Source organism: Macaca thibetana, chromosome 1 (assembly GCF_024542745.1).
Source record: "Macaca thibetana thibetana isolate TM-01 chromosome 1, ASM2454274v1, whole genome shotgun sequence".
NCBI classification, from domain to species: Eukaryota; Metazoa; Chordata; class Mammalia; order Primates; family Cercopithecidae; genus Macaca; species Macaca thibetana.
In genome coordinates, this window is record NC_065578.1 from 74796663 (window position 1) to 74811883 (window position 15221).

General features: G+C 35.3%; 1 protein-coding gene across 4 annotated transcripts in view; it reads right to left on the reverse strand.

The window, feature by feature from the left end:
- Positions 1–15221, reverse strand: part of SLC44A5 (solute carrier family 44 member 5) — a 531948-nt gene that overhangs the window by 320102 nt on the left and 196625 nt on the right. For 2 of the 4 annotated variants that reach the window (XM_050805076.1, XM_050805067.1), the window contains exon 2: positions 12776–12857. The exons of the other annotated variants lie outside the window; for them this stretch is intronic. In XM_050805076.1, the coding sequence (XP_050661033.1) occupies positions 12776–12788 (13 nt within the window). In that variant the 5' untranslated portion in view covers positions 12789–12857. The remainder of the gene's footprint in view (positions 1–12775; positions 12858–15221) is intronic. 4 annotated transcript variants of the gene reach the window in all.

Consider the following 15221-nt stretch of genomic DNA (forward strand, 5'->3'; position numbering starts at 1 on the left):
ATATTGATTGCTATACAGCAAGCCTCCTTCCCTCTGGGAACACTATTTATCTTTAAGCTAGTTTTTTTCCAATGCTGAAAACCACTGAATTTCTTTTTACTGCTCTTTCCAGGAAATCTCAGACTATCCACAGTTGTGATGCCAAGATCTCTTTACTAGAAACACAATTACTTCTCTTTCAACATGAACTCTCTATATGCATATTTGAAAAAGAAACCAAAGTGACAAAATGTAGAAAAGATATATGTGTCAAGAACAGACAAGACATTTCAGAATATTCAGGAAGCAAAAAAATATATATATTTTATAAAAGTGTGAGAAGGAGAAAAAAAGGATGGTTTCTTAAATATAATATGGGCAACAGTGAGTTAAAGCACAGTATAAAAACATGGACTTTACAAAAGTAAGAGTAAACCATTTTAACATCTACCAAACACAAAACCCCTAGCTGTGAAGAATGGTATCATTTGTCAAATGCAGGCAAACATCTTGTTCTATGAAAACATGTACAACAGTCTCCTCATGTGTCCCACTCTACCCAGTATTATCTCCCTCCAACCCTTCTCCAGAATGCAGCCAGAGTCCTTACCATAAAATGCATCTTTAATCATTTCTCTGCTGGAAAAGCTTTTAATGACTCTCCATTCTAGAATAAAGCCCAAATGCCTACAAAACCCTATGTATCTGGACCCTATTTACTTTTCTTTCTTCATTTCTAGCCACTTCCCTTTCTTCCTAAAAGCTGTATGTTCCAAACAAAATGTTCTTATGGTTTTCCTCTGGACCTTTGTATACACTGGTTTCTCAGAATGCTCTTTCCTGCCCCAACTCCTCTTGGTCTGTCTATTGCTTATTCATCTTTCATGTAGATGCCTCTTCTTACCTGACTCAAGTAAAAATTAAGCATCCCGCTTCTGTATATTATTATAGTTCATTGTATTTCCCCTATCATAACACATAACTCACTGTTACATTATCTTGTTTACTTACCTGCAACCCACTTTATTCAGCAAGCAATAGGATGGTAATGACAATGTTTATAGTTTTTGCCAATATCCCAGCACCCAGCACTGTACCTAGCACCTGATGAAGACTGATAAATGCTTTTTTGGATGGATGTTGTACAAATATTTAGTAACCCAACGTCTAATTTTAACCTCTGGTTGCAATTCTTGTGAAAATCTCTCCAAAATAAGAACTGGCAACCCTTAGCATGTGCATTAAAAATGGCTCATTAGCAGGATACCTTTGGAATATGGGACAGTTGATGCCTCTATTATCTCTTTCCTACTAACCATAACGGCTTGTAGTGATAAAAGATACCCATCACGTATCACATTCAAAATTCAGCAACTGGGGTTCTCTTAGTACCCACGCAGTCCATCTTTACCTGTTTAGAGTTACTCATGTAGCCACCACAACCTCCCAGGTTCTACTCTACAGAAGAATCAGGGTGGCCCAGTAAATGCCATCTACCACAATTTTTAGCCTGACAATAGGATGGATTAAGCATTTTAGAAGGAAAAACACTCCTTCCAAAAGCTGTCAGCCTCTTTCTATTGTGTAATGAATCAGTCTACTTTTCTGTCTTAGTAAATATAGTACAATAAGAAAAATTGCATCTCTTTGGAATGATTAAGGAGCTTATAGGTTCTCAGAGTCCTCATCTTGGAAATAGTATCCTGGGAACTTTAGATTTAGAGATAGAGAAAAGTGGCTCAAAGCTGTACTAATCCCCTCTAGAAGTCTCTGAAATCAAAAACTACTTAATTCAATATATTCTGCTTGATTTTTAAAACTTCATTCCCTCCTTTCCAAAATTTCTCCTGCGAGGGCAGGAAATTCAACCAATGGAGGGTACAGTAAAGGGAAGCTGTATTGAATCAGATTTGGAATATTTAAATATTGAAGTTTACGCTCTAAAGTATCAAATTTAGTGACTCGGGAGAAAACGTCCTTTAAAATTATGTGAATGTCATTCAGTACTACCTTGATTTTGTAAGAAATAACATTTATTTAATTTCAGGAAAAGGTAATAAGAAATAAAGTAAGCCTTTGAGCATTTGAAGGAACAAATTCAAATAAAAAATACTTTTCATTGTTTTTTATTATTATTAACAGAAAAGGGAAAAACACGAAAATTATCTGGCTTACTGCCCAAACTAAGGGTACCACTGAGAAAGTATTTTCACTCCTCTTACTACCAAGAGTATAAGAATTCTGCTACCAAAAACAAAAAGTGAAGCTTCATGTCCAGGAGAATGGAGGTAAAGCAAAATGCTACCCAAACTATTGGTAATTTATTAGTAAGTGTAATTTAAAATCAAATGCTTTTTGAGTTATAGAATGTGGAATAATCAACCTTTCAGGGTTCAAATGGGCCATGGATTTTCAAAAAGGACATCAGTAGAAATAAACTGTAGAAAAGCTATTTGGACTGTCCTAAATCTAAAATAGCCCTAGTTCCTAAATATATCGTTCATGTGCTTCTTTTTATGCCTGACTACAAATTTGCTGACAGATATTGTATCTCTTAATAGTCAAATTTTGATATTTCTTCTTTGTTTACCCAGTAATTGCTCTCAGTAGTACCTCCCGACTTTACTCTTACCAAAAACTAAAGTTGGGTAATTTACGAGTGACCCTGACATTTTCTAGTAGCTCCTTATTTCCTCAGATGCCAAAACCAGCAACTAATTCTTGAATATTTTTTCCATACCTGACAGTATGGAAAAAATACATGGGATTTCCTACAATCCCATCCTATGACTGTCCAAATATATACAGTTCAGCCATTAAAATGAGTCAGAAGTAAGGTCACATACCTGGACCAGCGATGGAAAGGTGGGGCATTTGAACAGAAAATTAATGAGTATTAAAGTGAAGAAGTTTAATGGATATTAAAGTTGGAAAGTGTAAGGTGCTTTCCTGCCCAGAGATTAGAAAACTTGACAAGTCTAGAACCCTAATAACCACAAACGACCTATTGCAGCTTTATCAACATGCGCTCCACAGAACAATAACCTGGGAAGATGCCCTCCAGATTGCCTTTCATGAGCAATAAATGTAGAAGCAGCTATACAACACAGCTTTTCTCTTAGAGATTCAGAAAGTGTATTGGCATATTAAAAGATTTTTTAAAGCCTGTCCATAAATAGACCTATTTATCTCTGTTTAATCTGATATTTAACCTGGTATTTGCCAAACATTTTTAAAAATTATTTTTAATTTGTATATATTTATCTTGTAAAATATGTTGCCAAACTTTTTTGACCACTGAATACCAATTAAGATCTCAGAGAACTGGCATCCCAAGAAATACGCTTGAGAAAAAGCTGACATGCTCAGCCATTCATATATGCTGCTGCGTCTTGAACATCTAGGGCTACCCTATAAGGTCAGGCATCATCCACTTGATGTCCTAAAGCTGTGTTTCTTAAACTTCCACATGCATATGAGTCACTGGGGATCTTGTAAAAACATAGATTCTGATTCAGTAGGTCTAAAGTGGGGTCTGAGACTTGGGGTTTCTAACAAGCCTCCAGGTGATGCCAATGCTGCTGGTCTGTGTCACACTTTGAGTGGCAAAGCTCTACACGGACCTGGCGATGGTAAAATCTTCATATCTCCAATCTCTTTATCTTACCATTCCTAATAACAAATCTTCCTAAAATACTGCTTTCATTACGTCACTTTGCTGGTCAAAACTTTCAGTGCTTCCCTCTTCTCTTCCACATTAGTCATTCAATGATAGACATGTATTAAACCTTTATTGTGTGGTAAATAGATTAAGAAAGCCTCTGTCCCTATATACTTAAGAAAGAGGTGGGCAAGAAACAAGGCACAGAATGCCGGGAGCCAAAACAATAGAGAGTAGCTAATTTCAGTAATTTGAATGTGCTACATGACTAGAACAATGATTCCCAAAGTGTGTTGCCTAAACCATCAATGGAAACCATCAGCATCACCTGGAAACTTGTTAGAATGCAAATTCTCAGGGCTCACCCTAGACCTACTTAATCAAAAACTTCAGAAGTGGGGTCTAGAAATCTGAGTTTTAACAAGCTCTCCAGGTGGTTGAAAACCACTGGATTAGACAATCAGTAAGTTTCTCTCCAGCTCTAAAATTCTATCATTTTGACTGCTGATAGCTCTTTCAATGATATTTGTTATCCAGATTTTTTATAAACTAAAAGCATACTCTCGAGAGTTAACTTTCCGGATTTAAAATCCAGCTCTTACACTTAATTGCCATTTACACTTGCACGTTACTTCAGTTGTCTATGCTTCAGATTATCATCTATAAAATGAGGGCAATACTAGTACCTATTTTCATATGATTGTTCTGAAAATTAAATAAACTATAATAATATAAGTAGCTCACTGGGCAAGATGCCTGGCATGTGGTGCTTCAGGTCATAACACAATCATTACCCTCTTAATAAGGCCTTCCTTGGCCACTCTATCCAAAATTGCAACCCACCCCTACCATTCCCTTGTCCCCTTCCCTGCTTTATTTTTCTCCTTTGCAGTTATTATTCTCTAACATACTACATATTTAAATAGTTGCTTTGTTTACTATCATTTTCCACTAGAATGCAGGAGCTATAAAGCTGCCAAAGATTTTTGTCCATTTTGTTACGAGCTGTATCCCCAGTGCTCAGTATAGAGTTTGGCATATTATATGCACTCAAAAAATATTGGTTGGGGCTGGGTGTGGTGGCTCACACCTGTAATCCCAGCACTTTGGGAGGCCAAGGCGGGCAGATAGCCTGAGCTCAAGAGTTTGAGACCAGCCTGGGCAACATGGCGAAACCCCATCTCTACCAAAAATACAAAAAATTATTATATATTGGTTGGATGAATAAGTGAATAAATGTTAACTGTTACTGATATTAATCTTATTACTAATAATTAGCAATCTAAACTTTCCTTATTGAAACAGTTTCTACTTCTTGTTCATTGCCACAAATTGCACTTACGTCTCATTCCATGCTCTACTCAAATTATACCCCATTTCTAAGATGCCCTTCTGCCTAAATTCAGCCCATTTTAGACCCTGCTCAAGTTCTGCCTTTTCTTTTAATGTTCTCCGATGACTGAATGACTCTGATGATTCTGGCTCTCTAGCTCTCTGAATGTCTACATTGTTTACTGTCTGTGCCATACAATTAAGCACTTAATTATCTTAATCTAGCGTCAGTAGAACGAGTAACTTTTAAGGAATTTACTGAAAGAGTCTGTGTCATTCGCGCAATAAATATTCCATGAAAAATTGGAGGAACGAGGCCCCAAAGGGAACAATAGAAAACCTTGTCATTAATTATCCATATTGTCCTCAAATAACAAAAATAGCACTTTACATTTTACAAATAACCCATTAAGGCTGTTGGAATCAAAATGGGGTCCCTTATGTTTAAAAAAAAAAAATCTGTCAAATAGAGCCAGAGAAGGCATTAAAAGAAAGGCTCTCACACTTGTATACCTGATTACAAAACCTATCACAAAAGACTGCAGAAAGCAAAACCTTGCAGGAAGGCTACTGCACCCTTGTGTCCAACCTCAGACTGATGTTATCCATGTTATTTGTCTTTGTAGCCAAGGATAATCATTTCAACAAAATTATGTAATACTCCTCATTTTTTCCGTAAAACTCTTTGTCTTCCTTATGTCAGGTAAACTCTCTGAATACACACATAGTTTACTATGCACACTTCCCCATTGCAATGCCCTATTCTTGAATATTTTCTTTTAGAGAGCCTCTCTGTTACTTAAGTTGACACACTTTTTAACATATCCTAGTTTTGATTAGATGATCTCAAAGACTACGCATCCTTGGTCTCAAATTTTCAAAATGTCTTTAGGTAAACTATGAAGAGACCATTTCTTGAACTGTAAAACATAAGAATAAATTGCGAAAGTCATAAAAGAAGCAGATAATTACCCAAGAAGTTGTCAAGTTCAAGGATGAAAAATAATTGGCTCTTTTGCCCTGAGTCCTCCTGCCAACTGGATCTGCAAAAGGCTTCACCATCATCCCCACGCAGCACTCAAGACAGGCATTATCAATTGATCAGAGCTGGCAGAAAAGGGGACACCTATTTGTCATCCTAACTTACTCTAACCATTCTGCTTCTAAAGGTAAAGGAAACAGATATTTAAAATTTTAAAGTGATTACCTTCTACAAAGCACTTGTTAAAGTCATTGGAATCAAAATGGAGTCACTTATGTAAAAAAGAAAAAAAAAAAAATAGAGCCGGGCTCTATTTGTCCAGGTACATACATGGTCATATATGGTGACAGAACCAAGACCTGAGCCAGCCTCCTGATTCTGTCCAGGGCTCTCTGCCCCTCCTACTCCATTTCTGAAATTCAGTACCTACATTTTCATTCTAAAGCAATCAAAACATAAGAAGCAAACCTTTGACAGAGAGTTTTCATATTAATGCTTATTAACATAATGCTGAAATGAAAAATGGCAGCTTCAAGTCAAGTGACAGGGTTGGTTAGCCTGTTATTTTTTAGTTCAGTTTATTTACCTAAACCTAGAATGTGTCATGACTGGAAATAGACAAAACAGATAATTCTAATTCTGCTGTCCTAGAAAAAGAAAAGGAAAATAGTCCTCATTAATAGGAACTGGGCTCAAATCCAGTCCTGAAATAACTTCCATTACTGAATCAACTTTTTAAAGGTGACTTTTCCTTTATTAATGGCAAAGCATTTTAAGCATAGCTTTAATTACTCAGTTTAAATTATAGGCAGACATACAGAATTGGAAACATATGAAAAAGAGGTGAGAGAGAGATAAACATCTACTTTAATATAATGACCATTTCCGCACTATGGAAATTATGCCCACATTATAATTTTTCCGCAGCCTCTCTCTGAATCACAGTTTCCAAATATTAAAATCACCTCTATAATGCAGTTGGAATAAAAACTGACTTGTCAAATTGTACCTAGTCAATTGATAATTCTGTCTTGATTAACTCTCATTTTTTAGGCATACTATAATTGAGGCTGCTTTTTTTTTTTTTTTTTTTTTTTTTTTTTTTAAGAAAAATCATCTAACACAGGTAGAAATTGGCTCTGGCACTGTCTGCTTACCCAAGGAAACCAGGATAACTGACAGTTCTGTTACTTCACAGAGTTAATCCATTTTAGCAAGTACGTTACTTAGTTACAAGGTACCAGCAGTTGGTCCTATAGTTTGTCCTTTCACCCTGAGAAGGTGAGCCTGATGCATATTTGAGGAAAGAAGGAGGAAAGCAGCAAGTACACAGAATCACTTCTCCTCAGCATGCACCCTGCCACCACCCTGAGAGAAATGTTGAATCCACAGCTGAAGTTCAGGGTCTGTGCTGCCCCTCCTCCATGCAAAAGGGCAGTCAGTTATGGGGTTCTTTCATTGTGTGGGTATGCACAGAAACAATGCCAATGGCCCTCAGAAAAATACAGCCACAAAGCTGGAATGATTCTCACCTTAGCCCCCTAAGTTAGCCCAAAGATTATTGGTGTACCATGAATTGGGGTCAAAGCAAGAATGTCACCAAGAGTTCCAGCCATATCCCACCATGCTAGCTGGGCATGGTACCTTTAGACAAACAGGGTAGCCAAGACAAATTTTGACTTCTAGAAAGTAGACTAGTATTTCCTAAAGAAGGTAAAGGAAACATTGGAGAACTCTGCTTTCTAGCCTAGTCATTACAAAAAATCAGAGATGGCTTCCCCTGTGTCACATTACTGAATGAGTTTTTCAGGCAATAGATTTAATCATCTGGAAAAGAGTACAAGTACCCCAACTCACTCACCAGAAACATTTGTGGTAGTTGGCATCTAAGACACTATTCACAATTACTGGAAATCCTTTAAAACACTACCACTTTCATAATATATACCCAAGGCCAGAAGCGGTGGTCCACACCTGTAATCCAACACTTTGGGAGGCAGAGGTGGGAGGATTGCTTGAGCCCAGGAATTTGTGAGCAGCCTGGGCAACAAAGCAAGACCTTGTCTCTTAAAAAAAAACAAACAAAAGAAAAACAAACAAAAACAAAAAGAAAAACAAAAAAACCTTGTGAAATGACTATGTGCTTGCTAAATCTGATACAGTAGGTAGAAAATGAGTTTAAGAGTAGAAAGGACTTGATTGAAAGTCCTTGGTCACTTCCCAGCTCTGTAACCTTAAGTGAATTACTTCATATCTCTCAGTCTAACTTTTCTCTTTTTAAAAATAATCATAATAAAACTAATTTCACAGTGGAGTCCTGAGGATTACATAAAAAGCATAGAAAAAGTGTCTTCATAAAAATGCCTGGCCTATGATAAAAAAAACTAAATGAATAATAATGATTTTCTTCTCCCATTTTCTTTTTACTAATAAAGAAAATATCTATGCCAAATGATTTTGAATATTGTATATAGCTTAAAAACTTAAGTAACATGCCAGTGTCTTTTCTATGCAACCATTGTTTGCATTGCTATTTTGAAGGAACTACTACTTATGTATGTAATTATATGTGAAATTTGAATGAATTACAACCCTGGGCAATCATCTAGTTGAACAATTCAAATTGGTACCATAATCTGGATCTCCTTTTCCAGAAATATATTGCAACTTTATTTCTCTTCTAATCAATCTCATTATGGTGGAAGAGAAAGAGGGAAGATCTATCCCTCATCAGTTGAATAATAGCAATGTGTCATGGCCTCTTTTCCACTGAGTCCACTTCTTTTGTGTTAGATAACATGTATCTCTCAAAGTATTTTTGCTTCTCTTTCTTCCAGAGCCTGCTTATGGCATCTAATATTGCAAATATATCATTCTATTCAGTTTTAGAAGCAAGTATGTACGATTCTGAAAAAGGAGGAAAGAAAGAAATGCATGTTTGATGCACCTAAGAGAACAGGCAGAAACCGTCTATGGCCAAGGACAACAGGGGGCTTGTCCATCTGCCCATTATCAAACTGAACTGTGTCCACTAGTTATCAGCAGGGGGTAGCCAGTGGGCATCACACTAAAATAGAATTTCTGCCATTGGGACTACAAGGTGAGGAGGCAAAAAATTGTTTCAGAATGCATTTCTGCTTTGGCATGATGTATATAAAGAGTTGTTGCTTGTTTCTTACACAAAAACTATAAAACTTTTTTCATTTTGTTTTCATTTATTAAACATTTTCTGGATGCTTTATAGAATCTAGGCACTGTGCTGGCCACTCTGAATATAAAAAATAATTTCTTTCTTTAGCGATTCTGTTTTATGAGGGGGACAGAGAAGTAAACAAATAATTATAATACAGTAGATGACAGCTAATATACATACAATGTGCTATTGGAACACAAAGAAAGAAGTAATTAACTATGCAAAAATACAGCAAGTTTACAAATTTGTGAGGCATCTTTGCAGAAGGCTATGCTAATCTTCTCTGTAATATTCCAGTGTTGATACCAACACTGCTACAGGAGCGAGACCAACCATGGAAGTAGAATAGAAAATCCAAAAATAAACAGATGGATCTTGATTGGTTATGTTTGTCTTAGGGTAGGAGAAGAAAAAGTGTTTATTGTTTTTATGTTCATTTATTGCAGTCTTTTTTATGTGTGTGTATGTTTATGATATAATTTTTAACCTTAGTAATAGCATCTAAACATCTCAACCTCTGTATTCTATATCAGTATGCTTGAGGGTGTGACCACTGGAAAACATATAAATGTAGATATAGATGCAGATTTTGAAATAGATTTAGATAGCTTCTTGTCTCCAGAAATACTACTTACAATATAATTTTTAAATTTTACAATAAAGCATTGTCTTTTAGGCAATTTCCTAATGGAAAAGTGAAGATAAGGCATAGCATTTATTGGCATTTAGCAAAATTAATATGTTAATACAAATACATCCTTAGTGTGCTTTTAGACATACTATAAAGGCTTCTTTTCAATTACAGAAATGAAGAAGGAACGAAATGAGGCACTCCAATTTAAGCTAAAGTAGAAAGTCTGGGTACACTGTCAGTTTGCAAATCCTATTTAAATGTCTATTGGCTTTGTTACTAGCACATAAATTTGGAAACAAAATTCACATCAGTTTCCGATAAAATGTATTGTTCCTCTTTGAGGCAATTTTTGGTGCTAATATATCCAAGTCTCATCTTAGGTATCCCAGGCATTCCTCTGTGCTGTTCCTGAAACCATACATTGGCCTGAAGCTATTTGCATAATAATATTGGTGTTTCCCCTCCATGCCCCGGTCACAGGAGCCAATGGCACATTCTGAAAGGTAGTCCAAGGCATTTGCTTGCCCCAGGAGCACCAGGGTTTTAAGCACCAGGCTTAGCCAGGGTCTAAGTCTGCTTTGAAGAACTCACTCCAAAGAGTAACAGCTGTCACTTTGCCTGTCTGTGTCCTGGTGGACACCAAAACTTAAATGGTCTATCCCCTGATGAATTCAAGAGAATATAGTCACATTGTTATTATTATCCATCAATTGTGCAAGACATAAAAAGTCCTAAACTTTACCTCTAATCTCTACTTGAGTCAGATAATACTTGAGTCTACTTTTTCACATATCGAAATTTCATTTGTACCTTACCTACATGTAATGAAAACCACAATGCCTGTGGATATAGCCTGATGTTTTTATTTTCCACATGTCAACTCCATATAAGTAATTTGAGGTCACTGTTCTCAATGTGTTTCTCTTTTAATAATATCTAGCACAGCTTCACAGGCAACTTTATTTTTAAGGAATGTTTTCTATTGATAGTGGTGGTGCTGGTAGTGTTGTCAGCTTTTCTGTTCCACTCCAACAAGTATCCAAGTGTTGTCCTATGAGTGAATGAAGTTTTGCCAAGTCTATGTTATTTCTATGATTTTTATTACAAATTTCTAGCCAACATAGTGTTTCATTCCTTGCATATGTAAAAACTGCAAAAAAATTGAATTTAAAAATAAAAAGTAAATGTCCTTACACAGTAAACTGAGTAATGGCTCAAGCCTAAGAAGTCTAACTCACAAATGCTACGGAGAAAGTCATTCATTAACTTAAGATCAAAGACATGCAAGCTACTTGACGATAAATGGAGGCCAACAGAAACATTGATTAGTGGAAATGTTTAAAAAGTAGACGTCACTGTGAAAGCAAGGGCTTATTTCTGATGATGAAAGGCGTGCTATCTCTTCTAAGTTATTTATTAACAATAGTCAATATTCAGAAAAAAAGAGAGAAATAAATGAGCAGCATGGAAAAGGGCTAGGAAACACCCAACTTATGAGCAGCTCCAAAACTCCAAGAGCATGCCAGTTGCATAGTTTTAAGAAATTATTTTCCCTTACAGTATTGTTAGACGTGGTAGCAATACTTTGCTTTAAGCTCACATAAACCAGTCTAAACTATAATGTAGCTGAAGTATAATATTGGCCTGGTAATTCTATATTAAATTCACCTAACCCTTTGTAACACGCTTCTGAATTTCTATCTGTGAATAATAATGGAAAAAAACACCATTTATTGAGCATATATGTACTACTTCTCAGGCACTGTGCCAATTTAATCCTTACCTCAGTCTGTGAGATAATTATTATTATTCTCTTTTATGGATGAGCAAACAAATCTAAAATTCTAAAACAATCTGCTATAGACGTGAGTATGTTAATAATGCTATATTTATGCATAAGAGAAAATGTTCTCTAAGTCTGTCATTCTCCAGTTTTCATACTTAAGAAACAAGAAGCAATCCACGGTCAAAGGGCAGAGGCTCTGGACACAGAATTCCCTGTAACATGTTCACAGGATCAGATAAATGCCCCTGTCAGTGACTGTTCATATAGTACAATGTATTTGCAGCCTTGAGGAACATGTGTAGATTCAAACATATTCCTGGTTCCTTTTTTAAGAATCTTGTTAGACAGACCTGTAGATCTTGTTTTTAATAACTCAAACTTTTTTATATACTCAGCCCAAGATCGAAGCTGCTGCTTAATTTTAAGCTCTACATTCTGTATTTTCTACTTTAATTTGTACTTATGCCACATTTTACTTTTTTTTCATAGCAAGAGATAGATTTACCTTCACAAAGGAATACAATTTGCCCTTAAGGAAATGGTATTCATTTTCAATAAACATTTGGTAAGTAACTACTTTTTCAAAAGTCAAACACTAAGTCTGAAGAAGGTAAAAAGATGGATAAGACCTAACCTATGCCTGTAAGGGGCTTAAAATCTAACTGTGGGGACAGAAATTGAATCAGGGCTAAGTTTGAAGTAAAGCCTCACACTCCCTCTCCAAAGAACAATTTCTGACACAGTGTTGTTTCTCTAAGGAGCAAGTTCTAACTTTGTCTCAATATGAGAAAGGGGGCTAAACAATAATCATCTAGGATAAACTGTGAAAACTAAAAGATTCTGGTTCTACCAATAACTCTTAGGGAGATGGGGCAATGTAGGAGAAAGGGAACAGTTTCAGCATTGACATGAGTGTGCCTGAGGATGTTCCTTTACAAACCACATACCAACAGCTTGCCATGTTCCCAAGAATCACTCCTATAGGGAGTCCAGGTATAGAAAGGAAGATGTCATGCACCTCAGAATCTTGAGACAGGCAAAGACTGAGAACCACAAGGTCTAACATGCTGTAGTTTTTCAGGTGCAGCTTCCAATGACAACGTAGTATATATTCATTTTTCTATTTGTCCTTATTTAATATTAAACAAAGAAAAATATTTGGCACAAAAGTCTGGATCAAGAGGAACTTAATTCAAGTAGGTGTTTACCTGTGTCATTCATTGAGATAAAAGGCTGTTTCTTCAGAAGTAGGCCTGAATCACTGCAAACTTGAGTTGCTTAGAAAAGAATCTGTGATAAAAATAAGTATGAAGATAGTTATCTAAAGCAAATTATTTTTACTCATTAACAACTAACCTTTTGGGAATGCTCTCATAACTTACTATAATTTACCCTCCCCCAAAACTCAGAGAATTCGCCTAATTCTCTCCTACACATAAAATACTGCAGATATTTTCGCTCTTTGGAGAAGCAGCCTTTCTCCTCTTTTTACTGAAATGAAATTCTTAGTGCCACAACTTCCTAAATCTATTTCAGTCCTTATATTTATCCTTTATCTACTTTCACACTTCACATTCCACCTGTAAAATGCATCCCTAACCAGTTGATACTCTATCTTATCTTCCATCCGCATGCACCATGTAACATTTACATTTATGTTTTATGTTTTGCTGCCACACTGATTACCAAATGGTGGTGGATGATATTTTTGTTTTGAGTTTAGCATTTTCTTTCTGTTTTAATTTGGGGGGGTGGGGCTTAAATGGCATTATATGGCATTTTAAATTACATGGCATATCACTCTATAAAAATTTAAGTTAAAGAAAATCATTTTTCCAAATTAAGGGGAAAAGCTACTCAATTTTACCACATAGAAACCACTGCTAAAATTTTGGTATTTTTCCTTGCAGTATTTTTTCTATGTATGTTTTTTAACTTTTCACTTTGAAATAATTTCAGACTTACAGAAAAGCTGCAGAAATACGACGGAGAGTTGCCATGTACCCTTCACCCAACTTCTACTATTAAAATGTTAATGACTTCCATAACCATAGTAGAGTTATCTAGATCTTCTATGTATATTTGGACAAGGTTGAATTTATATTTTTTGTTCATTGCTTTTTTTTTTGCATATAATATGATAGCATAAGAATTCATATTAAGTTCTTCAAAAATATTTTAATGTCCAAGTAATGTCATACTACATAAATGCATATTTTAATTATTTCCATACTGTTGGATATTGAGATTGTTTGTGATTTTTTTCTATTATTAAAAACTCTCAACATGTTATCATTTTTTTAAGTATCTACTAATTTTATGGGTCAAAAGGTAGTCTTTTATTTTAAATTGCTTTTTTTAGTTATTATTGAACGTGAATATTTTAAATGCTTATGATTTTTATTTCGTCTTTTGTAAACTGCTTATTCAAGCCCATTTCCATGTACTGATTGGTGTTTGGATGTATTACTTACAAATTTATGTAAAACTTACATATTTAAGATTAAGCTTTTGACTCAAAGATTACAAGGTATTTTATTGTTTTGTATTCGTCTTTTGATTATTTTGTTTTTATTTCAATAATCCAAAATAATTTTGCTGACTGAAAACAACATATCTTTTTTATAGTTGTAATTTGTAATTAAATAACATTTTTATAAAGTAAAACTTTCTTCCATTCTTCAACTCAGTATTTCTCAAACTAAGACCTGCCAACCACTAGTTAGCTCAACATGTGACTCCTGGGAATTATGGGAATTTCTTTCCTTTAAAAAGAGTCTATATATTATTCAGGTTTGAAAATTACTGCAAAAGGTACAAAGGTCAAAGGAGGAATTCCATGTTTAATAAGATGCCATACATACACAATAAAAACAGTTTATCAAAGGATCAGTTAGTATTGCATGTTTTCCAGTGTTAATTATTTTATACTACTTTAATGTCTTGTAAATATTCACAACTTAACTGACAACTAATTTCTTTTGTGTTGTTACAAATTGAACATCAAAAACCTGTATGTCAACTGCCATTGTCAACTCTTATGTCAACTGCCTCTGCTCCCTTTGCCTGGAGTACTCTTTCACTCCACTCCTCCACTCCAATCAAGTGGAAAACTTGTGTGCCTCATTGTCATTCCTCTCCACCAAAGCATCCTGCAAAATTGTCTGAATTGTTGTATTCTCTGCTAATTTTTTTTCCTACATGTTTACTTTCACTGCTGCATTATCTTGGCATTTTGTTATGTAGCTGTTGCCCCTCACAACTGTCAGAGGCTGTTCTCTGTATTAAATTCCCATCACTGTAATTCCAGTGGGGCTAGAAAAGTTCCTCTCTCTCTCTCTCTGTGTCTCTCTCTCTATATATATACACACACACACAAAAAAATATATATAAAAATATATATTATATATATATATATAATTGGAACTTCATTAATGTTTATAAAATGAATTATCCATATATGGTAGCAATCATCTGGGAGACTTCTAAGAAGCGCAACCTTGTTTTCTAAATTATACTGACAAATAATACTGCAAGTTCATCTTCCAGCTCTGCAGTCAGTTGTCTCATGGGATCCATGCTTCATTCTGGCAATGTCAAATGCTTTCTATTCTGTGATGAGTGACTCAAGCCAAAGATAATATCTTTGCTCAG